Consider the following 23,638-nt stretch of genomic DNA (forward strand, 5'->3'; position numbering starts at 1 on the left):
ATCAAGCTCACAACTCTGTACGCATGTGCACACACAAACTATTATACAGTGAAAGGTTCTTAATTTTACCCATTATGAGAGTGTCCAGCAAGGGGTGAATACTCTTCAGTTAGAGAGGAAAACACAGCCCCCCAGCCTGCAGGTCGCTTTTGACCTCATGGGATCAGGTTAAACTAGCATTACTCCCGATTAAAGGAGGTTTCCCAAACAGAAAAGCAGGCTCTGTTCCTGACAGGTAGTGACTTTTGCTTCTGTGGCTCTTAAATTGTGTACACACACGTCTTTTCCTGTCTCTGGTGTTTCCTAACATTCTCTATTTATGTGGTGGTCTGCAAGTTTTGCCTCACCAGAAAATCAGTGGGAGCACCACAAAGCTAAGAAATACTGCTGTGCTCTTTTATGCAATGCATGTCTCTGTGGGCCTTTGAACATTTAACACAGAGCAAATAAATTATTAGTGTGTGTGCATGTGCATACATATCTAAGGTACACAAAGGCAACTGCAACCAAAGGAAACAGGAATGTGCTTGGAACAGTTGGGTATTCAAGTATCTAGTATCACAAAAATGCAGTTGCAAGAAGCATTTAAATGCAGATCTACATGTAAGCTGCTGAAAAGAGCTCCGCTGAGCTTTATGCACTCACGTACATGGCTGCAAAGGCAAGAAGTAACAACAAAAAAAATCTGATTCCCACCCCCCCAGTAATTTTCAAGTCTATAGCACCTGTTATCCTATTCTTAATAATACTACTACTGAAGAGCAAGCTGATCCTTTAAGATGCCCCACCTCCAGAAACAAGATACACAATCACATCAAGTATTGAATGATTTCTGTGATTCCCATCACCACAGTGTCTGAGAACATCACAGTTGTTCAATGTATCCTTTGTCACAGAGCAGAGAGGAAAATATGATTACCTCTATGCTGTAAATGGGGATGGGAGAACAAGGGACAATAGGCAACTTGTCATGTATGGCTGGCACACTCACCGTTGGGATAACCAGTCTCCTCTGGTTCAAAATCATACAACAATAAATGCCTTCCAGTCTAGTTTTTTCATGACTTAAAAAGTTTCTACATCAATCCATATACACCAAGCACTTTGCCTAAGCCTTTTCTTGCTTGTCTTAGTAAATGCAAGTAAAAAAATACATTCATTCAGCCCAGCGGCCTGGATTTGTAACATCTCCGTACATTTACAAAAGCCTATATATATAAACAAATAATGCAACACACTGATGTGCTGGAAAAAAACACATTTCCTTAAAAGCAGACAATAATTCCGACAATCTAATATAAAAAAAATCATCAACTGATCACAAGACGTTTTACATCTAATACACTGTTCTTCCACAAAACATTCTGTTTGGAAGAAACAACATAGCAAGCAAAATAAAACCTGCTCATATAGCAGACAAGTATCAAAATCTATTCTTTAACAGGAGAAACAGAATAACAACTTGTGATTACAGCGAGAAGTAAAACCAGCTAAATTCCACATCAAGCTCAAAACCTGAAAATCTATTCAAGAACCGTGCCGATTTAATCCAGAAGGTGCAGCAACATAGATTAAGTTTCTGACTGTCAGATACAATTGTTAGATACCCTGAAGATAGATATTATGTCAAAGCAAGCAGATAAGTATACAAACATCTCTATAGCTAGCCCTCCAAGTTAGAAATGACACACCTCAATCAGACAATACAACTAAAACACTTCAGAAGAAGTTCAGAATCTGCAATCCTTTCATGATTGTCTCGAAAATATTAGGTTCTATCACTGGGAGTAATTATAGCAAACAATACAGGGAGAACACAGCTTTTCTAAACCAAGCTAGAATATCACCATGTCACTTAAAATCATCACACCAACATGTAGCTACCAAAGCCAAAGCCATATCTTCTGCCACCTAAGGCATGAAAAAAACTTCCCACTTACCTTCTAACACTGTTAATTTGGCACTCGTGTTTATCTCCCCAACACTATTGGTTGCTGTGCACTCATAGATAGCTTCATCTCGATGAACACGCAGGGGCTGTATCCGCAGAACTGATCCTGATCCATCATCAAACTCAATAACCTTTAAGTTAAAAGAAAGCACTGCTTTATTCATATCTTCTGCAATAAAAACTGAAAGTCAAAATAATGCAGGGGTTAAAAACCAAACCAAAACAAGCCCTGTAAGCTATAAAATACCATGCAATTAGTCAAGCATTCCAAGTTCAGAAATGCAGAAATTTCAGAGTCAAGAACATATTTGTCCTCTGAGGAGGCCAGAACAAATGAAGATCCAATGAGGTTCTTTATGAATCAATTAAGGTTGACAAATTATCAACCTGGTAATAAAGATGTGGATCTGATGATTTAAAACATCTGAGCCATATTTGCACTAATGGTTTTACTAATCACACTGATAGCAATTTAGTGCCAACTTTCACCTTGATGGAAGAGCAGAATGATATACTCCTGTGGGATTACGAGGAAAATAGTAACAAAACTAGAATAAAACCTTGAGCACCTCCACTGCATGCTAACTCCAGCAGAAAGTGAGGGTTTTTAATGTCCTTCAGCATTGGGTACTTTGCAACTCCAGCATAATCAACAATGATGTAATTACAATTCCTTCCCCAGCATAATAAATTAAGTCCTTAATAAATCATTGCCTTTCCATCCATCCTGCTAAGCTGTAACATGCATTACTTTAACTTCTACATGGAAAAAAGAGGTATTTGTTAGTTTGCAGCTGGATCAGTATAAGCTATTCCTTAATGGCAAGAATGTGAAGGCACAGCCTCAGGCCACTGTTAATGCCAAACTCATCCTTCTCCTATTACTGAGTACAGCAAAAGATGGAAATATTAACTCTACTGCAGATGGCGACAGCATGAGGGAAAGGCATAAGGCCCCCTCCCGTCACTTGGGAACTGCAGGGGCAGATGAATAGACTAAGCTATACTTTGTGCCAGAGACATACACCTCAGCCTTGGACCTGCACTACCCCCATGCAAAACCTTGACCCTATTTTCAAGAGCCCTTTTTAGGAGTGCTTCTCACGGCACAAAGACCAAATGAGTGAAAACAGGATGGAGAAAAATAACATGCACCACAAGGCTCTGTAATAACAGGAAAAATAGGAAAAAATCAAAAGGTAACCAGGACCACTGAAAATCTGTTAATCCTCATGCTGGAAGGAATAGCCCTTCTGTTCTAAGTAACAGAAACAGCTTGCAAAAACCCCTAATTTGGGGTCAAGTAGCAGCAGACAGGACAGAGAAACGTGAACATCACCACAGTACATTTTAAGGAATTACAGTATTATTTTTAAAATACTCAATTTTAAATTAAATGTGAAACTGTGTCAAAACACTAAACTTTCTATAACCTTTACACGGGATAGGGCTACTGCCAAATTTTAAAACAAGACAAAATCAGATGCAGAGATTAATTCACTTCAGTTGTAAAGACTAAAAAGCTAAGAGATGAAACAGCAGAAGAGCTCTTTTGCCCTTACTATCCGTTGAACAAACACTCTGTGTGAGAGGAAGGGAACTACAACTACTAAGCACCTGACAGACACTGAGACCAGAAATGCTGTTCATTTGCTAACGATGGATACCTCTTTTGTTTAATACCTCAGCATGTGTACATCAGATTCGCTTATTAATTTTTTCATTTCAACTGAATTACAGTTTTCCTCCAAATAAAGACTAGTTAAGTAATGAGGTAAAATTAATCGTTATCTAGGAAAATAAGAAAGATATTATTCTCTGTCTCCTAACACAATGAAAATACCTCAACTATGGATCAAAACTGATGTGAATAAAGGTATGAAATTGCTTATATAAATACTTATAATATGCCACAGCCCTCTGGCCAGCCACGGTAAGTACCAAATTCACTACAAGGTTATATTTACTCACAAATCAGAATGTTTAAATGGTTACTATACAACAAAACTTCACCTTTATTAGAGGAAAAATAACAATGTAAAACAAGAGTAAAACTGATTACTTTAATCAAGGTTTTCTGCTCACATACAAAATCATGATTAAAATTGGTGACTTGAATCAATCCATTCTGGGCAGCAAAGTCATCTTGTGCTCCAGTCAGAAAAGCAAAAACATCAAAGACAGGGGATTAGAAGAAAGGCAGCAGAATGGCAGAAGGGTCACATTTCCAAGGGCAGTTTTAGAGAAAAGAGCCCAACTCCAAAAAAGGGAAGTAGAGAAGAAGGCGGAGAAAGTCAGTGGAAAAGTGTTTGCTATTTAAAATATGAACCAAATTGGACCCTTTTTCAAAAGCATTTCTGATAACTGCTCTTGCCTCTTCCTTTCACTCAGACTTCAGTTCACAGGGAAGTCAAACTGCCCCTTCAAGATGACTTCACCATACCCTTTCCAAGCACATTTGTAGCCGTCACTAAGAAAGCCTTCCAATGGCATTTTGGCATCCCACTTCTGAATTTCACTAGGGATGGGAGGCGCCTTATCAGTTTTCACAATGAAAATTACTGCCAGATCCAGCTCTTATCTGCCACCCATTTTGATGCAAGCCCAAGTCTCCTATCTGAAGAAGGCCTTCCTATATTTGTGCTTCCAGCATCATGTTCGAAGGACACCTGCTCTACAGATTGCATTGCTGCAGGGAAGGAAACTTACTTTACTCTAAAGCTCTAGACTCTGCATTGTAGCGATGCAGATACCTGGGTTGCATTGACAATTACTGTGTAATTAAGATCTGCAAGCATTAGTTTGATTACCAAATTTTTATTTTATTTTTTTTGGTAATTACCTCAAACCGCTGAGAACTGACTTTCTTCCCCTTCTTCATCCATGTGATACGAGGTTTGGGCTCTCCTGTTGCCTGACACACAAAAGAGGCCACTCCTCCAGAAATCCCAATCTGATCTTCAGGAGCTTTCATAAACGTTGGCTTGCCTGGAAAAATAACCAAATCACCCCCATGAGGACACAACATCAGATAAGCAAGGAACATGTCATGTTAATCTAAATTATAAGATAATTGGTGCCCCTACTACAAATCCAGGTTGAATGGCCTCGGCCACACAAATTCAGCACAGACTGCAACATGACAAGCACAATTTCTGCTTGAGTACCTTCTTTTCCTGAAATGAATAAAGTCCATCTGGCTTGCCTGTAAATGAGGGCAAGAGAGGGCTCCCCCCAGCCCCCTGGGCATTCATTCAGGTATATGACAATTTGGAACCATTTTTACGGTTTTTTTTTTTAATAAATGGATTTTTGCAGGTTTATAACATGGTCATAGCACTGGAAATTACAGAACAGCTGACGCACCAAACCTACAAAATGTACCGTACATTGACATTAGCTTTCCTGAAAGCTGTTAAGACGTTAATCAAAATTAACAGATACAGTTTTAAGTATACAAATAACAACCTTTAATTTCATTTTACATGTGGATTGACATAAAAACCCTACAGTCTATCAGCATCTGGAAACCTGCACAGGCTGGCGTATGCTTGGTAAGAAACTAATCACTAGAAGTCAAAGTCAGCAAAGAAACCAAAGTGACATTCAGGCCTGAAAGACTCAGCAAAAATGAAAAAAAAAAAAAAGCACCTAACATTTTAATAATCAATAAAAGAAGTTTCATGAAAATACAGTTGTGTCTTCTGGATTTGCATGACAGACTTGAATGGATAAAACTAGGCATCCAGGTTAAACATTCCTATTTTTCTTCTGCATTCCTCGTACAAGAGAATTTTGCGGTATGTGAGCTGAGGGTCATTTTGAAACACTGCTTTGTCCAAGTGAGAACTGTTTGATGATCTTGTATCCCTAGAAAGCACTAAAACATGTAACTCCACAGAGGGAGTTAACAGAGTCCACCCATGATCTCATTCAGTGCACAGGTCACACTAAGGCCACGTTTCAAATACAATTCTCATTGACCACCTCAGAGATGAACCTGACCTGTAAATGGGGCAGAGACAGCTGCTGGGATGTAGAAAGGAGGAGGAGTGAGGGGAGAAACCTGTTCAATCTCAAGACACTGAACCAGCGTCCTCGGCGGTGGTTCCTCACCTTCACATTCTGGGCATGTCCACAAGCGTGTCCTTGAGGGAGAGAGGGACGACATCTGTAAGCCCAGGTGGCTTAAACACTAAGCTTTTGATGAACTGAGGGCCGAGTTGCCCCGATCTAGGAGGGATACAGATCCAGTGACCCCCAAAGACGACAATCTTTAAATGCATTTTCCTCATGTATAAGAGATTAGAATGCTAAGGGCACGGTTGCAAGTTGCAGCTGAGCCGGCCCAGCAGCCTGCGGGTACTGAGGGGGCAGGGGCCTTGCTCTGCCCCTCGATCACTCCCCTCCTGTCTCAAGCCACCCAAACACCTACAAGCAGCTCTGGGGTCACCAGAGCCTCTGTGGAGTAGATTCAGGCCCCTAACCTGGCAGAAAGCTGCTTTTTTTTTTTTTTTTCTTCTTCTTTTCCAAGCAAGGTAGGGAGCACAGTGGCTCAGTGCAGGCTCAGACAGAGATGGTGGGGCTCTGCAGGATGGCGCTTCTCTCTCCCCTCAGCCGCCCCCACCTGAACCTGCAACTTTGCTCTTAAACAACAATCTCTGAAGATTTTGCTAGAAATGTGGGAATCTCCTTAATCTCAGTTTCACCTTCTGGTTTAGCCCACGCTAACTGTTTACACAGACCCCCACCATCCCTCCATGCGACTCAACACACACAGCAGCTTGACCAAGCGACACACTGCAACTGCAGCTTTTGACAAAGCCCAGAGGCTGGGCTCTGCCCTCCTCCAAGGTGCGTGGATCAGACCAGGGAGACTGCTGAGGGCCCAGGGTGCTTCTTGCTTCACACGCGCACCACCACTGTCTGTGTGGGGTGTAAGTGTCAGGGTGGTGGTGGTGGGGAGCTGCAGGGGGGTCTCCATGAGGAGACATCAGGGCTGCCCTGTCCACAGCCAGTTCCACAGCAGTGCACAGTTAAGCTCATCATGGCAGTGCCTCTGTGGTAATAGGTTTAAGGGGCAAAACACTTCACAGCAGTGAGGAGCAAGGTAAAAAAATGTGAGAAACAGCCCTGTGAGCACCTAGGTCAGAGGAGGAGGAGACACTCCCCTGCAGCCCGTGAAGACACCACGGTGGAGCAGGTATTTCCCTGCAGCCTGCGGATGGGTGGGCATCTGGCAGCCCACCAAGGTTAACCCACCACAGCTTCAGAGTGAAGGACAAGGTCAGACTAGCTGGCACCACATGGAGAAGCAACCACAAGCTGAGGACACGCTTAGTAGAGAGGGGCTGGTGGCATGCCACTCCTGAAGCAGAAGGACAGCAGAACCCTTCAAAACTTGCAACATCAGATGCTCAACTCAGACTGTGGTCGTGTGCTAGGGAGGCCCATCAACCGCCCACATGGACCACAGGCAGGAGGGGACATGCCAACCCTGAGCCAGGAGGTCACAGCTGAGATACTAAACTGCAGGCCTGGACCTCTACTACTGCTGCTTGCTCAGCTTTATTTCCAAAAGGCCTCTGCAGACAGTGGATCAGCCAAGATCAGCACTGTCCACACAGACGTGGATGCGCGTGCCCTGTTCTCAACAGCCTTCTGAAGGAACATCAGACTTGACCACAGAAATTCATCACACACAGGTGTACTGAATTTTGCCATCCTTGGTGAAGAGAGCCCTGAGGGCTGCACAAAGGAAATAGCTCCAAACCCAGAAAATGCCTTTTATGACATGATGGTGGCTGTCTGCAGTCTTTGGCACATTGTCCTGACATGAACAGCAAGCAATTATTAAGTGTGCTTGCTTAACTGATGCTGATTTCACATATTTACTCATCTATAATCATGTCTATTTCTACTTAGTTTATATTTACATATATCTGTGTTTATTCACCTCTCATCTATCCCAGTGAAATGTTAATTTACTGTTCAGGCTGCTAGTGATTGCAGTGTGATTGACTGTTTTGCTATGCAGTATGCTGAGCTGATGTCTTGTATTGCATTTCAGCAGTTGATTTGTTCTTTTGATTTTCTGTTATTTACTCTGTGATCTTAGTAAAATACTGTAAATTTTTCAAATGACAGAGAATCCAAATACAACAGAATCCAAAAAACTTTTGTCCTTGAAGAATAAAATGCAATTATATCTCTCACTGTACACCTACTCCTCAGCTTGTACACTGAGGACTTTACTTTTGTACATTTTAAAAAAAATCAATACTATTAAAAACCAGAACAAGAGGAAACTGAATGTTCACAGGCAGTAAAACCTAAAAATCCTGCTGCCTTGTTCAGCTTGAATTTACATTGTTGTAATGAATCTTTTTCCTCTGCACATTTAATTGAGCAACACTGATTTCTGGAAACCATCTAAATCCACCGAGACTGGCACAAAAGTATTCCTGTATATAAACCAAATTCTCACAGTCTGGGAAAGGGTACTTCTACAAAACCATTTTAAATGTTTGTATGCCCTGAAGTTTTTAAATGGAAGGAAAGTACTAATTAAGCAAACCTAAAATCCTGAGTCTTGGCCCCGGGACAATAGTCGGGCATGGGCATACATATTTTTATACTGATTGGTAACTGTTACAGCAAATCCCAAAAGTTATTTCAGTGAGAGCTAATAGAAGCGCGACAGATCATCCACGAAAATCTTGGTGTCTGTGGAAAATGCATGTTAAGTGGACTAGACTACCTCCACACCTCCCCTCCAACCAACAGCTTAACTCTGCTGCCTGGAGGAGGCTGCTTTGGGACACATCACTGGTTACCTTCAAAGGGCAGTAGTAACAACCACTACAGGTAGGGCCAGGTGATGGTCCAAGCAGTCCTTTTTTAACCTGTTTTGAGTGTTTGCACTCTTAGGGTAGCCCTAGAAATACAACCAGGAAAAAAAAAAATAAGGTTGTGCTGAAAATAGAATATTTAACCAGTTACCTAGTCCTTCTCTTCTTCCCCCTCTGAAATTCAAAATAACGAGAGTCTCCACAGAAGGTTATGCATGTGCCAAGCTTGAAGTTAACTGTTTGTTGTTCAAACAAACTACAAATAAATACAAAGAACTGAAATGTCTTTTGCAGTGAAATCCTGTTTTTCCCCTGATGACCTAAGGACCAGGAAAAGCTGAAGATTTTAGAAAAAAAGAGCGATCGTATTCCAAAGACAAATTGGTGAAATACCAAGTTTGAGAGAGAACCTCCCAAGCGAGTCTTGGGTGACAGCAGGGAGAAGTGCTGGATGGCTGGGTGCCCATCACGCCCACCTTTCCTTACTCCATCATGTGGAGTAACAACTCCAGACTGGTGTATTTGTCATTTGATAACTCCAAGTCCAAACAACTCCAGCCTCTCCCTAGCCCCTCTGTTCAGTGTCAGATCCCTGGAGCATGTTCAGTCCTCACCCTCTAAACTAATTCCTTCTCCTCATTTCATAAGTTCCCACTACACCAGGAGTAGAAATTACCGCTATCATCATTTCTATTCACTCACAAGCTTCAGGCAGGAGAATGGGAAAACTTTCACCTTCTTGGCTTAGATTTTTCCCTATTTGGCCTTTGCTCAAACGTAAATTATTCTAGAGAGCTTATGGGAACAACACAGTTCTGAGGAGGAAGACTGTGAAAAATAGAGTATTTTAAAGAAGAAGACTTCATCTTATTTGGCTGAGGGCTGAAAAATAGCAACTTGCTCAGACATGCTCTCCATTGAGAAACTTTGAAAAAAAAATCAGAAGAAAAGGACTTCCCTTTCACAGTTGATAAGTGTTGAAAAAGTCACTTGCTGAGCAAGCACAGATTCCTGGATAATCCTATAAAGTGAATCACAAGGAGGGCCTCATGGTGTGGAAGAGACGCTAGCAGAGATTTAGGCACACACGAGTCTACTTCACCATGCTGGAGAACAGCAGGAAAGTCATGCAGAGCCCTGGGCTGAGCTAGGGTGTATGATGCTTTCAAAAGAAACGCTCCCTCGAATTACATTTTAAGAGGTCCACAAGAACATAGGTACAGAAAGCCAGAGGGAGAAGCGCAAGCAGACAAGTCAGGTATGCACTCACCAGTAAGGCTGTTGTCTGTCCTCCCCAGCAAAGGGAAGTGTGGTGGGTTTGGGAGGGGAACCCGAAGCCCTCAAAGGCAGAATCTCTAGTCTATTGAAGAGCCACTGACACAGCCTTCCTGCAGGGCAACTCCGAGTCAGAGACAGCCAACCATGAAGATGCATCTCTCTCACCCATATTTTATATATAAAATCACTGTTGTTCTCTGCTAGTCCAGACAATTTGCTTCTTGTGAAACAATTGTTATAAATCAGAAAACCATCTCAGCAGCTATTTTAAAATTTGCCCTACCAAACATTTGTAGCACAGCAGTAACATTTCACTTCTCTTTTTCAGGTTTTTCTTTCTTTACCAGAGCAGTTCAGAGTCACACCATCACATGTGTTGTTTTTAGGCTGTGCAGCTTCTCAGTGAACCAAAAAGACCTTCCCAGGGAGAAAAGTCTCTTTTGCCAGATCTTCTTCAAGGCTGAGGCACAGAGGTGCAGCCTCCCTCTAACTTCGCAAGGTGTCTTTTATGTGAGCCATGGCCTTTGAGAAGTAACGTATGATCTGCATTACCTGACCTGAATACCAGCCAGAGCCTTGAAAAACTATGCTGGGTTCTGTATATTTAGCACAGATCCTTGTATTTTGCTACACATTAAGCACACACCAGTCACATAAAAGATGCTTCCTTGTAATTTTCTAAGAGCCAAAAAATTTCAAGTGGCTGAAACATAATATATGCCAACATAAATATGCTTCATATACCCAAATATTAACTTGTTTTATTTCAAAGACCCATCATTAGATGGTTTCTTAAAATAAATGGGAAAACTAAATTGAATCCTGACGCTTTTTCAGTATTTAGCACCCACATCAAATATACTTCATCCAAAAATTTTAATTCAGAAACTGGCAATCATACTGCTCCTCCTGTTCTTGTGGATGCTATTTTTCCAAAGAGTTTCACAGAGGTTTGAGAAAAATGAATTATTAAACACATGTCTGCAATTAAGTGTTCTATGAACACTCACCTGCTGCGAGAGATTTTAAAGAAAAATATCTCTGTTGTCATGCTACAAGAGCCCACTGTTCTAAATAGAAGGGCAGCCAAAAATAAGACCAGCGTGGTAGGAGCGGGGAGCTTGTATTTTTATCTGAAACCTTTTATGACTTGGGCTAAATTAAGATTGGAAGTAGTCTCCTTTGTGAAGGAAAAAATTAGAGTTGTGATACGAGATGAACTAGATAAGCACATACAATAGGCGTACAGGGGTAACCTTATTCAGGTGCCTGGGCTAAAGGAATTAGAAGAAGCTATGGACACAAGCAGGAAAAGATCATAATGGGAATATTCTTGAGCCTGGAAATAGTGAATTTCAGGTTTAAATCCCTCCCTTTAACCTTCCCTGTCACATATGCCAAGGCACAACTGTGCCTCAGCTTCCACTGTAAAACTTGCCTGCTGTTCTCACACGGTTGCTGTCAGGACGAATACGTGAAAAATGATGATGTGGCTCAGTTGTTGTAACGCACTGTGACGAAACCAAGAATGACACAGACTTTCTCATGTTCACAACTGACTTTGAAGTGGAAATAAAGTGGTCTAGAAGACAGAGCCCCCCTGTTCCTACATATACAGCAAGGGTATTTCTCTTTCTTTGTTTCCTCTGTGATCATGGATGATTGATATCTGTGCACGGATGGATGCCTACAGGAAGGATACTTGGGTGAAACCTACTCTATGATTTCTCTCCTAAGCATTTCTCTCCTCCCTACAGGGCAGGAGGCAAGCCAGTGGGCTCTCCAGCTATCCTTATGTTTAATATCCTTACGTTTTCCTTTCAATGTACCCACCATTGTTTAAATACGTTTCCTGTCCCTTTGTGATCATTAGGAATATTGTTTAGCAAAATACAATTTTTCAAACTTGCACTTCTAGTTCTTGTAAATTATACAAGTAGGAAGAGCCTGTTTGAGCCTTGTAATAACAGCTTACTATAGCATCACTGGGTCTTGGTGATCACAATGCTAATTTATTCCTTATTTCCTCCTATTTCGGTTTTATTTCACTAAGATGACAGCACTTTGTATCTGAAACTTTTGCCCTTTATTGCTTGGTGCAAGGTACTTATTAAATAAATGCAAATATATATAGTGGGGTGTTGCATGCTCAGATACATATACAATTTTCTTTTTATCCAGTGAATGGATCATAACCCTTTCTCCCATCCATTTTAAAAAACATTTAACTGCATCCCAATCAGGGAAAATGGCATTCCAAATTCAACACATTCCTCAGATCACTCTGAATTACAGGTTACTTAATGTTACCTGCACATCCTCCTCTCTTGTTTTATCATCTTATTGTTATTAGGTTTTAATGCTTAAGAAATTCCCAACAGCTAGGACAAATGATTCTCCTATTTCAATCCAATTTTAGTGGTTGAGTTTTCCAGCTTCAAATGTGGTTATGATGATAATCAAATCTACAAACATTATCTCAAAGCAAGTTGCACGTCTCCTCACCTTCGTCTCCTGACTTCCATAGATACCTTTCGAGTTCGTACAAAATGAAACCAAATAAAGTGAATTATTAATATGCAAATCTCTAGGAAGCAGATCTTTTAACATGTTCAATGACCTCTGTAACCTTCAGTAGAAAAATTACATTACAAAAATAACAAAAGCAGTCATCTGGCAGAGGCTGTCATTTTCCCTAAACACTAGCAGGAAATATGGTGAACTAAGACGCAAGGTACTCATTTCAGCATGAGAGACCCACTGTGCTTTGTTTATACGTAGAAAGTTTAACTGAGGAGAATGCAAGGGTACATGTTAGGTCAAATATATAATTTCATCAATTTAAAATGACTTAAGCTGACAAACTCTTACAATCTTTGATTCCTGCTTCTTCGCCATCCCAGCAAAGAGGTGCTGCTCACAACGTTTAAAGGCACTTTCCTTCCCATAAGTCCACCCTATAGGCAAAGCCTTGGAGGGACTGAGGTCTCTCTGCAGACACACAGGTGGGAATCTTCACACCCAGACTGGCATTTTCAAGCCCTCTCTTCCCTTTTGCTAATACATTATTTAGACATATTAAATATGATGTAAAACATTAAATAGTATTTAAGTCAAATTTCTTCTTAAATATCTTAAAACCTCATGTGTCCTGTGTACTTCTGGTCAGTGTCTGGATGGTTATAAACCAACCCTGCACCAGTAGAAACTGGGCATCCACTGTTAAATGTTGCTGTTTTGATAAATAAACCTGCTTATTCCACAGAAATACGGGTTAAAAGCCGTTAGTTTACTCAAGTGTTAAGGCCACAATTACTGGATATTAATAAACTACAGCAACAGCCTGTCATCATAGTATTGCTCTTCAGTAAATTTCTAATTTTGTCTCTTTATGAATCACGGAAATTGCTGAAAGAGTTTAAACGTCTAAAATTAACTGACATGATACTGAAAAAGAATTGTCTCCGGCAACCATCACACAAGGATGCTGTGCAAGTCACTCAGCGGCACTGAACATTTTGGGTGCTGATATATTTGCGGTGAGAGTTTTAGGCAGGCAACTTAGACCTTAAGGCAACAGGGATGTGGTTTCTCTTCATATCATTTCTGCAGGGTGCCTACAGATTTTGCACACAGGGTGGCAAATTCGCTCTGTTATTTTTCAAGGCTGTTGTAATTGCAGTGTCTTTCTCAAAGTGCCCGGCTGGCTATCAGTGTGAGCTGCTTTACATCCTACTAAGAAAATCCCTAACTCTGGCTAATCCCTGTGCTGTGATTGACTCTTGTCCGTGGCCTTTTTAAAGTTTTTTGTGTGACAGGAAAGGGGGCAAAAAAATAAATCAACCTCTCTGCTCTGACACTATTCTTGCAATTGCTTCCAATAACTGAAATAACACGTAACTAGAAAAAGAAAAATATGGCAAGAAGCACAAAGCAATCCTGCATATGACTGAAGAATACTGATTAAAAACAAAGCAGAAAAACAGCCCAGAAAAACATCCTTCTAGAACCTGAGGTCGTCTTCATTTCCCCTCCTCTGCTTTTACATTTCCCTAGAGCACCTGCAGCCTGTGTGTGCAGCTTGCCACACATCCTGGGGAAAAGCCAGACCCCCATATATGAGTTTAGCTTTTGATTCTAACTCCCCAGCATTTATACTAAGTATTATACAGAGTAGAAAAACAAGGGAGAGCAGAGAAACGCTGCTCTAACTGAAGACCTTCCAACAGCCTCGCAGAATGGCTTTCTGCTTTGCTTTAATTTAAAATTGAAACCTGAAGTCAAATTTCCACCTGGTAATAGCTTAAAGGCACTTCCAATTAACTTGGTAATACACACTTTCTGAGTTAATAAATTTTTCAGCCTCTGTGTTTAATACAATTAAACATTTGGGCCTTTGGCCTTGGACCTTATTTAGCTTGAGAAAGGACTGCGAGAAGACTGCCTCCAATTACCACCATTTACACAACATTCACTTAAGGGCTTTCAAATGCATACATATAGAACATTCACTTAATCATACACAAAATTCAGTACCTGAATTCAGGTCTCCTCTCTCTAGCACAGAATACGCGCAATGGACAAGAGAATAACAATGCCAGCTACCAGGCTCTGAAATCAGCCATCACAACACCGCCTGAGGTGGTACGTAACAGCTGCCTGCTCCTAGGAACTTACTTTTCCTTCCAAAACTGCATTTTGTTATTTGCAAATTTCTTCAAGACTTCAAAGTTAATGAAGTGTATTGCATAGTGTAAAGAACCCGTAAGATATGCAGGACCAGGAAACAAAGACAGAACTGAAATCTTGTGCTTGAAAAAACATGAAAATTAATTTTGCCAGCATGCCTACCACATTAAACACCATATTCTTTTACACAAAAGGATTAAAAGGTTTTAATCCCTCTTTGCAAGCAGCTAGTTCTCGATTCGGCAGTTCAAAAGGCTTTGCCAAGCTCAGGTTTTTCCTCTGCTTTTAAGAATTAAAAGTGAACGTAAATCTTATTTTGTAAACAGAGAGCATAGTACAATGATTTTAATAGAATTGGGAGCCAGAGTAAGTGACCTCTTCAGAATATCTGTTACTAAAGCAAAGGCATCCCAGGCTCTCAGGAGCGTCCTGCATTTCATTTTAAGGCCACTGTACGTTGTTCTGTCCTCCTCCTAGTAATGAACCAAATTTCTGCCTCATCTACCCGGGGAGGAGGAAAACTTTCTGCTTAATGGTAACAAGTGCACTCTGGCATTTCTGTTACACCAGTGATTTTTTTTCTGCTATTCGTATCAACTGTTTTATCATGCAGCATCTGTAGCACAGTCTGCAGAAAACCAAGAAATATAATTTCCACATTTAAATGTTTACCAGAGTGTAAAAAATTTCAGCAGGTAGCTAGGCACCCGAACAAAATACTCTCAAGTGTTAAAAAAAAAAAAACCCCACCTTGTTCCTCATTATTGCTCAATCTTACTTGAAATTCCACAAGAAACAGGAATATTTCCCCGTTAGAAGGCTTCCTCCAAGTCAGACTCCTCAATAAGCCTGGATGGAGAGGTTCAATGCCTCTGGGAGACACTGGGCAGCATTTTTTTCCCTTTAACGGTGTATTTTAGCAGTGGCTAAATGAAGGCACAGAGTCACGGACAGCTCAAAAGCCATTTGAGCAGAGTTTCGAATCCAGGGCCAGCACCTCCACCCGGCAGCAGGACTGCGCTGGCAGAGGGCTGCTGAGCAATTCCATCCTCCACAGCAGAAAGACAAGAACCAAAGGCGGGTGCCAAGGCCAGGCTGCGCAGCACTCGGCTGCACGCTGACCTGGGGGCAATTGGTGGTGGAGCCGGGGAAGCTCTGGGAGCTGCTGTCTCCTGTCCGTGAACTGCCCCCGAGTTTTCCCCAAACAGCTCTGTATGTATGTGGAAAACATACGACTCCATCCAACATGAGTATTGGGTGCCTGAACCCCACAGTAAAGAGAAGGGTTGAGACACACCAGGGTTTGCGGTTTTACGGTCGTTGCAATCCATCCAGCCCTGCTCCATGCATAAAGCAGGGCAGGAGCTTCATCCCTGGAGGTGCCCAGTCCACTCCTCCACCCAGGGCTTTCTGGTTCAGTGAGGGCTGACTTTTAGAAAAGCATCAAAATTAATCACCTTCATGGTTGCTGCAATCTTGATTTAATTTTTCTAGCTTCCATTCCTTGCTGTGTTATGAATTTAACAGATAAAATGAAAAGCTCTTTTCACTTTAATAGCTTTTCTCTGTGCAGATGATCAGGTCAGCCTCTAACTGTTTCCAAACTAAACTCCTTACATCTCCAGCTACCAAGCATGGTTCCAGATTTGATTTTTTGTGGCCTTTTACCTGCACCAACTTTCACTTGATTTCACCTGATTATGCATAGAGTTGCAAGAAACACAGAAAGGTCCGGTCAACACAGAGAAGTTTGTTTGCCACGCTGTGAAAAGTTGCTGTGGCCACCAGGTCTATCTTGAAGCCCAGATCATAATGCACTGGGACCACAAGGTGCCAAATTTGAATTTCCAGAGCTGGCCTGGGACTTGTGTGCAGGCTGGGGCATGCACTTAAGAGGAAAGGCTGCATGCAGGACCTGCAGGAACAGGGAGCCTCTGCTGTGGGTGCTTTGTGCACGGGGACCGTTGGGAAACCCAGCATCACAGTTATTCTACAGGCTGCGTGGCAGCGTGCAGCTCTGAAGGGACCGAATCTGTCTAAATTTTATCTTCACAAAGCCAGAAACACTGTCTGCTACCAGAAACAAAGTTTCCTAGTTAAATGCACCAAAAGTATAATCTACACCAGTTTAGGAGGACACATTCCTTGCTCACCATGGAGCTCTGCTGCAGGTCACGGACCTTATTGTGGCATCAGCTCCTGCAGTACCTGATGGGACATGAGCAGACCAAAATCCAACAGAAAATAGTGGCAGAGAGTTACAGCACACAACCAAAACCAAAGGAACAGGCATCCCTGACATGGGCTTTCAGAATGGGTACCCTTCAGCAGCTGCCTTCCCTGTGAAGACCTTACCGCTCAGATCACACTCAGTTGTGAGCCACACAGGTCGACGTGGCACCTAAAGAGTAATGTTTATCAAGCTGACATTAAGCAGGAGCTCAGTACAAAGACTGGGAATGTCTATGAACAATGAAAAGCATCCAGTAGCCCCTCTAATTTTTCTTATTGTATTCTCTCATGCATCTTAATTCAAATATGTTCTTTATATTTTAGCCACGACCTACTTACAAATCACAGAATCACAGAAAGGTAGGGGTTGGAAGGGACCTCTGGAGATCAAGTCCAACCCCCCTGCCAGAGCAGGGTCACGCAGAGCAGGTTGCACAGGAATGCATCCAGGCGGGTTCTGAATGTCTCCAGAGACGGAGACTCCACCACCTCTCTGGGCAGCCTGTTGTCTGGTTGTCCCTCAACCCAGACCCAACCCTGGACCCAGAACTCCAGCACCTTCTTACACATTTCTCCTCAAGTCAGCAGCAAGTCCCAATTTCATGCAAGATTCACACAACCGCAGAGAGCGGCACTGAATTTTGAGGGACTCTTCCACTGTTGACTCCTCACCATACATGCACCAAGGCTAAGCCCATCAGGGGGAGAACCCAGAACTGGCAATGCCAGCTCTCATACTGACTTTTGCAGCCTTGAAAGATGTTTACCCCCAAATCTGAGACTCACAAATACACGGAAGGCTGCAGGTGCCCCAAGAGAGCTGTAAACCAGTACGCTGCTTACAGAGATTTGCCATACTTAGCGTTCACCTGCATCACTTACTTTCATTCTCAGCGCTAGGCAAAAACTATCACATGCTACAAGCTTCAGGAACATGCATCACGCACACAGATGTCAAACCTGCAAGGTTCAGCTTGCTTTTAAGCTCTTTGTGGAGACTACCCAGAATATATTTATAATAGAAAACAGATTTTTCTTTAAAGTGCTGTGTCTAAGTATCCCTCACCTGTCCTCACTCTGTTGACCGAATCCCGAGGTTCCTGGCTTCACACTCAATTTGCTGAACTAAAATCCACACCAGCAAAGAGGATGACAAGCTACCTCAGTGTGAGCTAACTGCACTTCTCAGGTTTTACATGCGTGAGAAAGAAGGCACTGTTTCCACCTCGGAGATCTGACATCCCAGTATATTTCGTGAAGGACGTACGCCAGGGTGAAACACAAATCTGTATGTGAATCTGAAGCTTGAAAGAAGGGCAGCCTTCCTTGCCTACTGCAAGTCAGCGCATCCCTAAATTGTAACACAGCCTAGAACGAACAGGAGCCTTTCCAATTATGCATGCCTCAAGTGAGTATTATTAGTCTCTCAGCTCTGTTAATGGTGAGGATAGCATAGCTGTATATAGGAAAATGGATCTTGCTTAAGAATTACCCATGCAGGAATAACCCCCTGCCTATCACCAATCTTTGATTTTCATGTTACGTTTTAAAGACTGACTTGAAGGTAGGTGCCTGCCAACTCTCCTTGTGTTCTCCAAGAATAAATGTTTATCAAAGGGTGGTGTCCCCCATTTGCTGAGTTGGAATGAGTTACGCCAACAGGGTATCAAATAGGTTGCTGCCTGTCACCGTTATCAAAGAGGAATTTGAAACAGAAACACTAAGCAACAGCAACCGAGCACTGGAGCTTGTCACAGCAAATGTGACACGGGACAGACAAAAGGTTCAGGCACAGGGGGCTGGAAGGGGCACTCCGAAGCAGAGTCCTGTCCCTCGACCTCACAAGGGCTGTGCTGCATAACCGCTTTTGTGAATGGATCACGCACCCTCTTAACACAGGTTTGAGTTTCCGCCACACGTCTCTTACTGGAAAACTATTCCAAATTGATGGTCACGGAAACATCAGCTGGAAAACAGATTGTGGTTTTTAAAGTTATTTGTTGTCAATTATATCCACTTGTTTGTATGCTAACATGATCCTTTAGCTGAAAAGGTTTCCATTCCATCTCCGTGCGTTTTCTCTTTTGCCCCCAATGTATACCTCTGATCAATTTTACTCCCTTCTTAACAGTAGTAAAATGTTCTGTCTCATATATCCCCTGTGAGACTTCACAGACTAAAGACCTCCTCTTAAAAGAAAAAAAGAAAAAAAAAAGAAAAAAGAGATACTGCATGTTGAATTCTATTTCATACCCTCCATAATACTTAGTCCCATTATTACCACCACCTTATTGAAAACCAAAAAAAGGCATGCATTTGGGTTTGGGCATCTTGTGAATATCATTCATAATCTTATCATAACCTTTTGTCTCCCTTCCCCCCCCTTTTTCTTTTTAAGTCATGCAGCCGAATATAGCTTTTGTTAATTATTCTATATAATTTAAACTGTTCAGTCTTAGTTTAATTTGTATGATCACGTCTACGTGTCCTCGTGACATACGATTTCCAAGTTTCAAAAAACCTTCTGTTGATCATGTGCAGAAAGTGTTTGCTAACAGGGCTGCTTGGAAACCCTGCCCGCAGTTTTGTATGCAAGCGCGTGTCCAGATCCCCACTTTAACCATGATTATGGAAAGAATAAAATTTTATTTGTAACTAGCCAGAAGCCTCAAATGCATGTTTATTGTGCAAATTAGGAACTATGCTGCAGAGTCATACAAAACATGCAATTCAGCTGTTGTTAGAATATAACCTCAGATAATTAAAAGTGAGATAAAGGTAGAAAAGCAGGAGATGAACTGTAAACTGGGAAAAGAAGCCCACCAGCACAACAGCAGTTGCCCACATTCTCAGTGCTTCGACCGTAAAAACAAGGCTGACAACACGATTTGCAAAGTGCTAAAATCACCCAACAGCACCAGTCATAATCTTAGACGCACATTTCCTTCAGCCAAGCATTTCCCTACTATTACTGCTGATAAAGCTGGCATATGAATTAAAGGCTTGAGAACGGATGATGACAGTACAGAAATTAATCACACATTAATTTAAAACTTCCAACTGTCTTGGCATTGTGAAGCCATCACACTGCCACATCCTGGAGAAAAGTGACACGCTGTCCACCACCATAAGGAAATACAGCCTCGTATTCCAGGTGACTGCGTCTTAAAAGCTATTAAGTGTTTTCATTGAGTTGCATCAAATCACAATTCAGAGGCCAGTGTTTAAAATTCCAAGTATTAGAAAGCCCCATTCAAAGAATTATAAATTAAGCAGTGGCACTGCAGCAGACAGGGATTTATCTTTCAGACTGCTGCGATCGTTATTAATAATATTACCAGCCACTTTTGTTTTGCTAATTTGGTGCTTCACCTATGAATAAGTGAACTTCATGAAATAAATTACACAGAACAATATTAGTGTTGTTCTTACTGTATTAACAGGCATCCATGTATGTAATTCATCCACAGCGGTTTGTGAGTATATCCACGCTGCACGTAATGCCATTAGGCACTGATGGGCTGGCTTGCAACCAAGCACACACTTTATGGACTCCCTTCCGGACGGCAGCGCAGCTGAAGTGGTTAGGAAAGCCAGCGCAGAAGGGCAGCAGTTCTCTAACACAGAGTTAGGAACTCCAGAAAAACTCCAGAGATGCCTTTCTCATTCTTATCTCCTTCTCAGATGCGGGGATTTGGGGTCTGTCTGGCTTGAACAACGATTCTTGAACAGATCAGTCAGAATGCCGATTGCTAAAATTAAAACAGCTTAAGTTGAATGCAGGACTCTGTCACACGTTGTCAAATGTGCTACAAAAAGGGAGGAGGACAGAAACAACTTCATTGGTGCTTCACTGCTGTCCAAGTGTGACTTTGCAGTTGCAGAGGAAAGAGAGCCTGAATTTAGGAGCTGTTAGGCAGGACTAAGGAGAAATGTATATTCTTTTAGACCCCTTCTCTCTTCCAATTCTTTGCTCATCATTTTATTGAGGAACAGACCTCAGCTGCTTGGGACATCTGCTCTGTAATTCCTTTCTCAGAATTCTGAAGTGTCTTTAAAAATCCAGGTTTGTTGACATTTTGGCATGATTTAAAGAAACTGTATCTAAATGACTCAGAAGTACTGCAAACCCTCTTTTTTATTTTTTCCCCTTTTTTTTTATATTGAGAAGCCCATTTCATTTATGAAAGAAACAAAGAAAACATTGCATTAGGAGTTTTGAAAGGGCCATTATCTGCAGGAAACTGTAGCAAAGCAGTAATTGTGTCACTCAGTTCCTAGAACTTGCTTTTTCTATCCTTCTATTAACTTTCAATATAAAATCAGAGAAAATTATATTATTAACTTCTTAGCCAGCATATTCTAAGTAAATACTTGGTGTTGGTGTTGGATTTTCAAGTTCTTTAACTTTAGGAATTTGAGAGGAGGAGACGAATGTTTTTTGTTTCTATGGTCTTTCATTAATTGTTGGTGACAAACAGCCAAGACCATGCAGCTGAGATAACTCCTCCCTGAAAGGGCAAGATATCCATTGCTCCAAAGGCAGCTCAGCTCTTCCCACCTGCCACTGAGTGTCCAGAACATGCTCTGCTTGCCAAACGGGACACACTGAACCTGATTTCCCGTGCTACGGGCCAGGCTGAACACCAGAGCAAACACTGCAACAAGCTTGACTGTAACTCCTCTGACATAAACAAGTGACAGCTTGCTAAAATATTCTTGTCCTAGTTACTTGAGGAAAGTGAGTGTTTTCAGATGTCTTTTGATTAGTACACCTGCCAAGGATGGAAAAATATGCGATACAAATAAAAGCTGGAGCAGATGTAACTGTCCTCATGGAGCCTGGCACCACTTCTGCAACAATACAGGTAAGGAAGGAAGGAAAAAGGAAATAATTTTCTTCAATTGTTTATGGAAAAGACTGCATTGAATCACAAAAACGTAGTTGGGAAGAGACCTCAAGATGTCTCCAGTCCAACCTCCCGCTTGAAGTGGGACCCTCACCAACACTAGATCATTCGAGCAGTGGTGTTGTCTAGCTGAGCCTTGGAAACCTCGGGAGAGGTGGAGAAGGATGGAGAATTGACCACCTTGCTGAGCAGCCTGCTCCAGTGCTGCTCTACCCTCCAAGAAAAGCTGTTCCTAACCCCATCTGATCCTCTATTTCAATCAGTAATAGTGAACTTCAACACAGTTTCCTCTATCTCTGCATCTCATCTCTGCTAAACTTCTTTATCTATTATGACAGCTATTGAGCAACTGGATGACTAAAGATGGCAGATACTATGACTGTATGCATGCATCGGAGCCCATGTTTAAATAAACAAAAACACTATTTTCAAACATGGCTAATCACCACATCAATAGACTTATTAATGGGATTCCAGGACATGGTTGAATACATGTTGCAGCAGCAGGGACTGGCTTCAACAAACACAGAGCTCCATTCCAACCGTATGTCTCAAAGATAAAAGAAAAACTGGAGTGCAATCAAATGCAGTGGATTAAATAACAAAAGAAACTAAACAAAATGGACAATGAATTTGTTTCATCGTATGCATTCTGTGCAAACACACCCTGCCACAGTTTTGAACATGTCAAGAGTTCATGAATCATAGAACAATGTAGGTTGGAAGGGACTTCTGGAGGTCATCCTTTCCAAACACCCACTTAAAGCAGGGCCAACTTCGAAATTGGATCCAAGTCGGAAGCTGGATCAGGTTGCCCAGCATCCTGCCTAGTGAAGCTTTGAGTATTTTCAAGGACAGACATTACAAAACCTCACTGAGGCTCTGGTACAATGTTTGACCATCTTCGTGGTGGGGAAACTAAAAAATAATAACAAAAAATCATTATATTTCAATATTTTCCATGATGAAGCTTACGTCTGTTGGCTCTCATCCTATCACCACAAACCTGCCAGAAGAGCCTGACTACTCCTGCTCTACACCTTCCCATTGAGCAGCTGAAGACAGCAATAAGGTCCTCCTTTGAGCCATCTCATCCTAAGGCTGAAGAAACCCAGCTCCCCCAACCTCTCCTGGTACACCTGGTGCTCCAGAGGCCCCTCCCCAGCTAAGTACCAGTGTATTGCGTACCCATACACTGCTCCATGATGCTGCACTCCTTTCCTCATCACCTCATCAGAAAATGGTATTCTTTGTACCTGCCTTAAACAGGAAGGGCTGCATTTAGGAGTCAGTCTCCCTCTCCTGTCTTTCAGTTTGTGGCTCTGTGTTCATAGGCATCTACAAGCTGTAAGCATAAAGTATGACCATCGCTAATGAAAGATGACTTCTTACAATACCTCCAAGACCGTATGAACTGTACAGGATATCAACCTGCAAATTTATCTCCCTTACACAGAAATATTACTTGACTAGCAGCCACAGCCCTTCCAAATTAACTTCACTTACAATTATTTCAAATGTTTTCACATCTTGCAACACTAGCACAGGGAATGGCAAACCCCTGAACACCGTTATTCCCAGGTACCTGACGCTTGTCATATTCCTCACAACCCGGGCTAGAGGGTGTCATCAATTAATTTTTTTAATCAGATTTCCACTATTTACTTCCACCCCTCCACTGGTTGCAAGACAAACAGTTCTTCCGCTGTGCTTACTGACGCTTATGA

At 41.9% G+C, this 23,638-nt stretch overlaps 1 protein-coding gene across 18 annotated transcripts in view; it reads right to left on the reverse strand.

Annotated features, from left to right (window-relative positions):
* The window catches only part of PTPRF (protein tyrosine phosphatase receptor type F), a 396,994-nt gene that overhangs the window by 195,309 nt on the left and 178,047 nt on the right, over positions 1–23,638 (reverse strand). For all 18 annotated transcript variants that reach the window (XM_063344836.1, XM_063344839.1, XM_063344838.1 and 15 more), the window contains 2 exons: positions 4,794–4,939; positions 1,941–2,082 (listed from right to left, as the gene is read on the reverse strand). In XM_063344836.1, the coding sequence (XP_063200906.1) occupies positions 1,941–2,082; positions 4,794–4,939 (288 nt within the window). The remainder of the gene's footprint in view (positions 1–1,940; positions 2,083–4,793; positions 4,940–23,638) is intronic.

The sequence above is a fragment of the Chroicocephalus ridibundus genome, chromosome 8, assembly GCF_963924245.1.
Source record: "Chroicocephalus ridibundus chromosome 8, bChrRid1.1, whole genome shotgun sequence".
Lineage (NCBI taxonomy): Eukaryota > Metazoa > Chordata > Aves > Charadriiformes > Laridae > Chroicocephalus > Chroicocephalus ridibundus.